The sequence below is a fragment of the Siniperca chuatsi genome, linkage group LG7 (genome assembly GCF_020085105.1).
Source record: "Siniperca chuatsi isolate FFG_IHB_CAS linkage group LG7, ASM2008510v1, whole genome shotgun sequence".
Taxonomy (NCBI): Eukaryota; Metazoa; Chordata; class Actinopteri; order Centrarchiformes; family Sinipercidae; genus Siniperca; species Siniperca chuatsi.
In genome coordinates this window covers 6,714,124-6,723,266 of record NC_058048.1, presented here as the reverse complement: position 1 = coordinate 6,723,266, position 9,143 = coordinate 6,714,124, and the positions used below count along the sequence as shown (strand labels likewise).

The window sequence follows — 9,143 nt, the reverse complement described above, 5'->3', positions numbered from 1 at the left end:
CTGAACCAAAGCTGCGTTTGACGGCTACACAGACAGCGTTTGACTGTGAACTGAGAGATTTCAAACACAGCTAAATTAAGACACATTCTGTCATGCTGCCAGAATTTGCTCCTGTTTTGTTCCAACAAAGGTATTTTAAGGCACTTTATGGGTAACGCTGCATATATGTTGTCCATCAAAAGTCCTCAGAAGTATTACCTCGCAGACCAGACACAAGGTCAACGCTATGCTGGAAGCCTCCCGATCAATATGCTCAGACGTTTGAGAGGCTCTGCCCAGCTATTTTCCCACTGAAGCTTTTCAGCTCTTGTTGTTTTCTTACCCCAGCTTTTCACCCCTCCCCCCATCAGATATTTCCCCTTACGTCATAACAGCACTCAGTTTTCCTCTCAAACCGTCCTTCACCACAACAAAAATGCCAGCTATTCACCTGGAAGAAAAGAAAACTCTTGACTCGTTTGAATTGAATTGGTTGAAGCATCTCGGTATTAAGATTGAAGCGTTTGGATTATGGATTATAATATTGTGTGAATATAAGGACGTACTTAAGAATGACAACACAAAGGACAGAGTAATCATAATGTCAGTGTGAAGGTTGGCGCCCCGTTGTGATTGGCTTAGAGGACGGGCCAGGAGGGGTTTTATCTTTTGAATCAGGAAAGTGAATTATGAAAAAAAGTGACCCAGTGAAAAGGGTTGCAGTGACAGTATGGAGCTGCCGGGGTTAAGCCGGTTTTAAGGGCTGGCACTTCACCTAAAGATTTCTTAATTAGACTGGTCGACAAAAGCGTTGAGGCTTCTAGCAGTGTGTGTGTGCGTGTGTGTGTATAAAAGAGGATCTGAAGTGGTAGGATTGTTGTCTCTTGACTTGGTCTTCATTTTAGCCCCTTTGTGTGGCTATAAGTGTGAGAGGGTTCACTGAATTGAGATTTGATTGAGATATCACAGCTGACAAAGTTTTAAGGTAATAAAGAGATCTTAAGTTAGTTAATTGCTATGAATAATGTGCATAAAGCAACCCGGCAAGAACGTCAGTATTGGATGATTCTGCAAAACCCAGGATTAAATTCAATGCCAGTCTTTTTCAAATTCACAGTTTCTAGTTGTACATGGCAACTATGGAATGTTTGAGGCTAGGAAAAGATTGTGGCTATGGCAAATAAACTATGGTTGAGTTGTGGTTAGTAGGTATGTCCCTTTCAAGTTTTTTTTGGACCTGATCCCGATCAGAGTCCTTTAATATGGGTTCTACCGAGTCCAATTCGATACTAATATTTATGCAAATGCACACTCAAGCTACAACCTCCATCCTGAAATAATTTTTTGTGCAAAAGATGATCGTTATACATAGTAAAAATAAATATGTACATAGCAGTGTTAGTCAGTCTTTGAATGAAGTGGTTTTGACAGCCGTGTCTGTATTTATGTGCACAAGGGCTTTATTGCTTTACACATTTCTGTGGTCCAAATTAAGGATTTTAAGCACATCGTAATAAAAAGCTACCAAAATAAGTCATTTAAGGTTTAGTTTTAGACGAGTGATGAGTTTTTTTTCATGTAATGCACAAGAGTGGAACACAGTTGCATTAAATATTTTGATAATTTTAGATGTGGTTTTGCATGGAGATGCATATCAACATTGGAAAAATATCTATATTAATATCATGATTGATTTAAAACGTATCGCCAAGTTTTAATGTGCACTATTTCATTTAATTACATTTTCTTAGTTTAGGTCTTCAAAAAAAAAAAAAAAGCATTACATTTGCTTTCAAAAAGTGTGCAGATACCCTCTACTTAAAGGGCACATTACTTTCAGCGCTGACCCTGAATGCTGGCACTGAAAGTAAAGCGTCAGCTGTGGAATTGTCCAATACAGATGTAATTCCTACAATACCAGGCTAGCATAAGCCACATAATAGATATTTCATTGGAATTTATTGTAGGTCTGAAGCTTCACATCAGTGGTAGATAAACTCAGCAATTATCCAAATACTGACTGGATTTTTCCACCATCTGTGCTGTATTTCTACCCGTAACAACGATCATGGACTGGAATACCTGGGAGAACATTTTCTTGGGCCGTCTTCCTGAGAAGTCGAGGTGAAAAGAGAGGCTTTACTGACAGAGGTGTTGGATTGTGCTGATATTGTTAAGAGAGCGGCAGCATTCCAGCCGAATAATGGCCATTACCTGAACTTTCAACATGACTCGGCTTGCTTTGGTCAGCCAAGTCTAGCAGACAGCCAGCTTTTCCTTTCCATGTGACCTGCACTCTCAAACTCTCCCTGTCTGGGTTTATTCCTCTCACTTTGTCTTTTTCTGTCTTCCTTTTTCCTTGCAGTCAGGGCACACACACACACACACATCTGTTCCTTTCAGTAGCACATCCTCTTCTTCTTTTTAGCCACACTAGCAGCATGGAATGTGGTACAGCCAATCATGAATCCTAATGACTTTGGTGATCCCCTGACTTTTCTTTTAGCCCTGCCATGAGGATGACATTTGGGATTCAGAGTGAAATATCTGGACAAAATTTGGATGGATTGCTGTGAAATTCAAGGTCCCTTGATGATAAATTATGATGACTTTGGTGATCTTCTGACTTGCCCTATAGCACCTTGACATCCACAAGATGTTCATGGTTCAAAGACAAGATTTTTGTTTTGTCAAACTACTTTTTCTGAGGTCAAAAATGAACTTTCATGCTTAAAATATCCCTTGTGTATACAGGCATGCTTTATACATACATCATTATTTATTTATTTATTTTTTTAAATACCATGCCAAGTTGTCAAAAATCTAAAAAAACAAACGTTCTCAGTTTGGGGCAAATTTATCAAACTCAGCCTTGTTAATCTTCTTTCGTCTTCCCCTCTACGCTTGCCAACAATGTGTGAAGGAGGCGCACTTTCCCTTTGAGACCGATAAACATCTCTTACTGCAAACGTCAGAGGTTTAATACATGCATGCCTGGTGATTTCTCAGGAAATGTGTAAAACGCCATTTGGCTCAACGTTCGCCTGAGCTCCGTTTCTAAAACTGTCCTTTCTTCCCCCCTCTCTCCCGGGCCCTTATCAAAAACTCAGGACAATCAGGGGTTTATCGCTGCTGGAAATGAGTGCAGGAAGCAGATGTTGTTCTGATTAAATACACACACACACACACACATCCACACACACATGCACCACGCCAAGTGAGTGGTGCTCGCTGCTGCTTCAAGGCCTGACAGGAGTTAAGGGCCAAATCTTGGAGTCCAGAGTCCTGATATCTGCAGCATGTGCTGCAGAGGGGACAAACTGCCAACAGACTGGTATTTTTTGTATTTTGTGTGTTACATAGTGCAACAGTGAAAAACAGAAAGCAAAAATGAGGCCAAGGAACTGCTTGATGTGCTACCTTGGCCTCTTCCTTCTGTTACGTAAGCCCTCCATTATATGCAATCATATAATGCAGTAATCAGTGCATGATAGTTAGGTAATCAGGTCTCCTCTACAGACATAATAATGACTGCAATAACTGATGAAACTGCTGATGGCCTTTACATCAAACACTCCAGTGTAGGTATGTGAATGAATGAGAGGCAGGGAGATCGTTATATGGTTTCTACTTTATTAAGAATGCACTTTGGCACCCCTTTCTTTTCTTCACTTTAGGCTATTATTTTACAAACTAGATATAAAAGGACATAAATAAATGACATAAGTTACATGTACCTAGAGCTCCTTGACAAAAACAAACAAAACAAAAAAAACAAGGCCAAAAAAACCCCAACATGATCATGTCAAAAAAAAAGTACAAAAAAGATTGAGAGAATGTTAGATCTACATGGCTAGATCATATGGCATCGGAAGGCATACAATGACAAACATTAACTCTTGCGTTTTGTTAATTTTTTTTTTCTTTTTCGAATCGTCCAACATTTAAGTAAAGGAAAAAGTATTATACAGTACATTCTGGTTTCCTTCTCCTTCCCAACATGTCTTGCATATTTCCAAACAGGTCCTTTTTCGAGAGATAAAACCCAAAAGAACAACGCATTGCCAAAAAAGGAAAGAGCAGTAGAGCTGTATTAAGGACGGAGGTGTTTTTGTATTATATGAAGCGTCACTTACGACTTCAAAAACATTCACATAAGTATAGTTTAAAGAGATAAAGGAACAAAAAGAATATAGTCCATTTGATTAAACCTGTAGCTGTATGATGTGCTCTGGAAAAAATAAAAAATAACCAACAGTTTTCCCTTCTTAAACACCTTTTCCTCACGTCTCTGATCCTTTGTTGTGTACAGGTGCGTCATTCTAAACTGCTCCCACATCCACATGGAGAGAGCTGGTTCCGACATTTCCTCCTTGACTTGTCATGAGCTCGGAGAGTCCAAACTCTCATCTGTGTTCGGTGTGTTTCTATGCACAGGAGGCTTTTAGTCACACCTGTCTGTGTCTCTGTGTGTCCATTTGCAAGCCGCTGCCAAAGCAGAAATGGGTTGCATTCCAGAAAGCTGTTTAATAAATGCTGTTCGCACGACGGGAGCAACACACTTTACATCGTTTTTTAGACGACGTGTAAGCAAACAAGTCCAGGTTTTTCTTTTTTATGTCAAAAACAATACACTTCTGTTATCTCCTCATCCTCCACAGTGGCATGAAAACAGACACAATTACTGATAGTACTTCAAAGACATTGTCACTCATACAGCTAGACACACACACACACACACACACTCGTGCACGCACGTCATCACATTCGCACGCTCAAATCAAACGTTTGTTACTTGACATGCAAACAGAACAAAACAAAAAACAAACAACAACAAAAAATCACAAAATAAAATGAAACTTTCAAATCAAAAGTACATTATCCGCTGGAGCAGGGCTTCTCGATTATATTACATTCTTCTTATTGTCTTTTTTTATGCTCTTAAATCATTCATAGTAATTCCAGTACATTGCTGGGTGGCCACAAGCACGTGGTGGCTAGTTTGTCAAGTTGACCTGTTGTGACGGTGGACGTCCCAGACGCTTGGGGATGGATTTGTCATCTCGGTGTCGAGAGAGAGGACGGGAAAGCGGGAGGAGGAAGACAAAGAAGAAGAGGAGGAAGAATTCTGGCCGTGGCGAGCAAGGCCGGGATCCTGTGTATGATGGACGGCAGCAGCTGGGGAGAAAGGAAAGGGGGAGGAAACGAGAGGCTGCATCAGTCATGGTGGTTTTGAATGTAAACAATTTCTGCTTGGCATCCAGTCCTGACCAACAATACTGCTCTCCAGCTCCAGCCCGATGGAACTTTCGACTCATCTGCTAAACAAAATCGAATGCCAAAGCCAGAGCATCCAGAGACTGCATGCGGCCGCCCTACAGGGATAAAATATGGATTTCGTGGCAACGATGTATTAACTTGTGTGTACCACATGCTGTTGTGTGTACATAATATATGAAACATGCCCTTGACTTATTGGCACACATCAAAAGCACACCAAAAGACATTTAACTAGCTTGTGTATTAGATGAATACTCTAAGTATAGACTCAACAGCCAGTGTAACCACACCGTGCTTTTTTGTAATGCCAACTGAAATAAATCCTTTGTAAAGTCTTCAACATTCCTCAAGCAGGAATATTTATTAATCATAGCACATTAACTTTAAATATTTATTAGATGTATTGTTTCATGCTCAAAAGAAGCCATGTACAGCATTTTGTTTTTGTATTACATGAAGTAAATGCTTTTATACTGAAAAATGTCCTGCTATATACTGCTTTTATATTGGTTTTAAATGCTTAAGTCTACCCACATTGATATAAATAGGATGAACAAAATATTAGAAACACCTCTCAGTATAATGAAATACAATTCAACAGTGGAGCTATGATGAATTGATGAGTCAATTAATAAATGAATCGATCGACAGATAATTCATCTGCAACTATCTGGCAAAACTGCCAAATGTTTGCAGGTTTTAGCTTCTAAAATGTGATGATGTTGTGCTTTTCTTTATCATATATGATAGTAAATTGATTATCTTTGGGTTTGGGACTGTTGGTCAGATAAAACAAGCTAAAGCTAAAACATCATCATGGCTCTGCAAAATTATATTGGGGGCTTTTCACTATTTTCACACATTTTATAGACAAAACAATTATAAAAATAATTAATAAGGCAGGTTAATGAGGATATTTGTTAGTTGCGTCATTATTCAACACCATCGCAAACTACAGCCTACAAACTATGAACATTATAACATTCATGACGGTCAGATTTATTGCAGGGCTGTTGTATTTTAGACTGCATTAGTTTTAGCTAGTTTTGCAGTACCTAATTAACTGGTGACTAATTGTATAAAATAAATCAAATAAATCAATGCCGTCACATATATTACATTTATTATGTAAGTGGGTGAGATCAGTCTTGAACTTGCTGAGTAAGCTAAAACCATGCTTTATTAACCTGTGGGCATGTGTTCATTTGTGTGCATAAATTATGATTTTTTACTCAAATCCAAAAATGGAAATCTGGCCAAGGATTAACCAAAAGAAGAAAACAATACATAGTATCTGATACATTTATGTGAATCACAATGAGAGGAGGGACTTCTATCTAAAACCTTCCTGGTACCATGACAACATATTGGTGTTGGCTCCAGACAAAGCACCTTTTTCTCTTTCCTGGAAAGTGTTTCCGAGCTGTGGTGGGCTCTGTTTGGATGACTGGGAGACAGCGGCTGATTAATTTTTCTCATTAACATACCAGTGGCATCAGGCCCGCAGACTGATCACAGACCAGTGGCTATTGATCTGCTCTGGATGCCTGAGGTGGCGCAACTGGCTTGTTAATTAACAGTTTCTGGAGCTGAGGGGCCAATGATGAGCGCGGTGGGGGGGGGGGGGGGGTATAATGAATCTTTTAGGCACTCTGTGGCTAGACATAGTTGATATTAGAAGCATACTGCAATAATAGAGGGGGGTTTAATCCAATATCTTTACTTGTTTTATTTTAATAGGGCTTTTCTGTGCTGAGTCTAAGTTAAAAAAAAAACAATATAATTCGATTGATCCTCACCTTGATGACGGTTTGAGTAACCCTCTGTGTATTTTCTTGGCGATGCTGATGATTCTGATTCATTCTGTAATCCATATTGCCTTTGTTGCATTTTGTCCAAATAAATCCTGCCAATAAACTCCTTCATTCTTGCATCCAGTTTAGAAAGCCAATTCAACTGGTCCAAACAGCTGTCCATCAAAAGTGGTGAGGAAGAGTTGGGTGGGTCCTGTAGTAGCGGGGGGCTGGGGCTTTCATTCGGATGGGGAGATGAATGGAAGAATCCAAATTGTGTGTTTATCTGAGGTGTAGGAGGGCATTTTTGGGAAGACAGGGGAGTGGGAAGGCTCCTCTGGAAGATCAAAGACATTCTCAGCAACGTCCTGAAGGCAACAAAATACAGCGTTCTGGGAGAAAAACAAGGCCAGAACAGAGCAAAAAACACAAAAGGCTCCTCAAAATAAGCCCTCCCTGCACTGCCATCTCCCCTCGGAATCCAACCCTCAACCTCTCAGAGATTCACTGTTTATATATGACGGTCAGGATCCTCCATTTTGTCTGTGAGATATCAAACAGATCCAGCTGAGAGAGAACAATGGTGGCCGGGGCAGCCTGTGAGTCCCGCAGAAACAATTCATGTACAATAAACACAGTCACAGGAAATCAAAAAAATGTGCTCCGGATTATTCCAGAAAGAAAGTTCCAGAAACAACACTCTGCCCAAGAGGAGGAAGAAAGGTACGATTCCCCCCTCCCTCGCATTCCCTTTCAGACCATTAAAGGCACTCCAGATTGGCCTCTCGGAAGCACTTTTCCAGCCGTCCCTCCATCTATCTATAAATGCTGCAGACAGAAGCGTCCCATTCTCCAAAACAACAAAAAAGGGCAAGGTAAAGGTCTAATTTTTTTAAAAAAGTGCCATTTTCACCACTTTTTTTCTACTTCATCAACATCTTCTTTTCTTTTAGATCCAATTTAAAGTGCATGGATGAGGTAAACTATTTCTTCATAGTTTATTTGTCTCTTTTTTATATTTAATCTTTTTTGTAATTTATTAATTTTTTTTCATAAGAAAGAAGTCGCTTTGCTTCCTTTTCCTTTTTCTTTGTTTAAATCTCTCAGACGGGAACCATTCTGCCTTGCATCTGTTGCATTTGGGACAGCATTCCCTGGACGCTGCTCAGGATCTTGTTCTGGTGTGCTGCCGAGGAGATGCCTATGCGAGCCATGTCCCTGGAAAGGATGGGGAAAAGAGGCCTTTTAGGACCGGGGACAACAATAATAAGCACACGTAGGCCTGATCCGCATGATGAATTTTACAGCCTTCAAGTGGAAACTGGTCTGACAGTTTAACTGCTGAATACGGAATTTCATTTGCCAACACAGCAGTCCTAATCCTGTAATCTTAATTGGTGAAAAATGAAAATATTACAGACAATTGACAGAGACTGAGAAACATTTAACACATGTAGACTTTGCAAAAGATGTCACAGATTGATTTTGCTCTAATCATAAAGGAACAGACATTTGGGGGAATACACTTATTTGCTTTCTTGCTGAGAGTTAGATGAGAAGACTGATACCACTCTCATGTCTGTACGGTAAATCTGAAGCCAGAGCCAATAGGCAAATAGCTTGACATTAAGATTTGAAGCAGAGGTAAACTGCTAGCTACATGTTGGAACTATATATAGCACTTCAATGTGTAAAACCACTAGTGATTTTTACATTTCTGTTTGTGTATAAATTAAACAAATAAGATAAAACAAGTTAATTTGTAAAAAGTAGAAGCAAAGCTAACTGGCTGCTGGATATAGCTTTATATTAGCATACAGACACGAGAGAGTGGTATTGATCTTTTTATTGAACTCTTGGCAAGATAGCGATGTGTATTTGCCAAAATGGCTCCTTTAATAAGTTTAACTTTGTTTAAAGATTGAATTTTTTGTTTCAAGATAATTTCTTGAAAAAGTCGTAGTCACAAATCAAGTACTTGTAGTAACAAATATTTTCAAATGTGTAACTAGGTACATTTTTCTGCTGGAATAACTTCTAAAACTGCCTAATTCTTTCTTTTACTGACACCATTCACAGAATTCACTTGCT

General features: G+C 39.4%; 1 protein-coding gene across 3 annotated transcripts in view; it reads right to left on the bottom strand.

Moving 5' to 3' along the window:
- Positions 1-3,590: 3,590 nt before the first annotated feature.
- epha4l (eph receptor A4, like) overlaps positions 3,591-9,143 on the bottom strand; it is a 55,283-nt gene continuing 49,730 nt past the window's right edge. For all 3 annotated transcript variants that reach the window (XM_044202430.1, XM_044202431.1, XM_044202432.1), the window contains exons 17-18: positions 7,059-8,270; positions 3,591-5,157 (exon numbers count right to left, since the gene is read on the bottom strand). In XM_044202430.1, the coding sequence (XP_044058365.1) occupies positions 8,156-8,270 (115 nt within the window). In that variant the 3' untranslated portion in view covers positions 3,591-5,157; positions 7,059-8,155. The remainder of the gene's footprint in view (positions 5,158-7,058; positions 8,271-9,143) is intronic.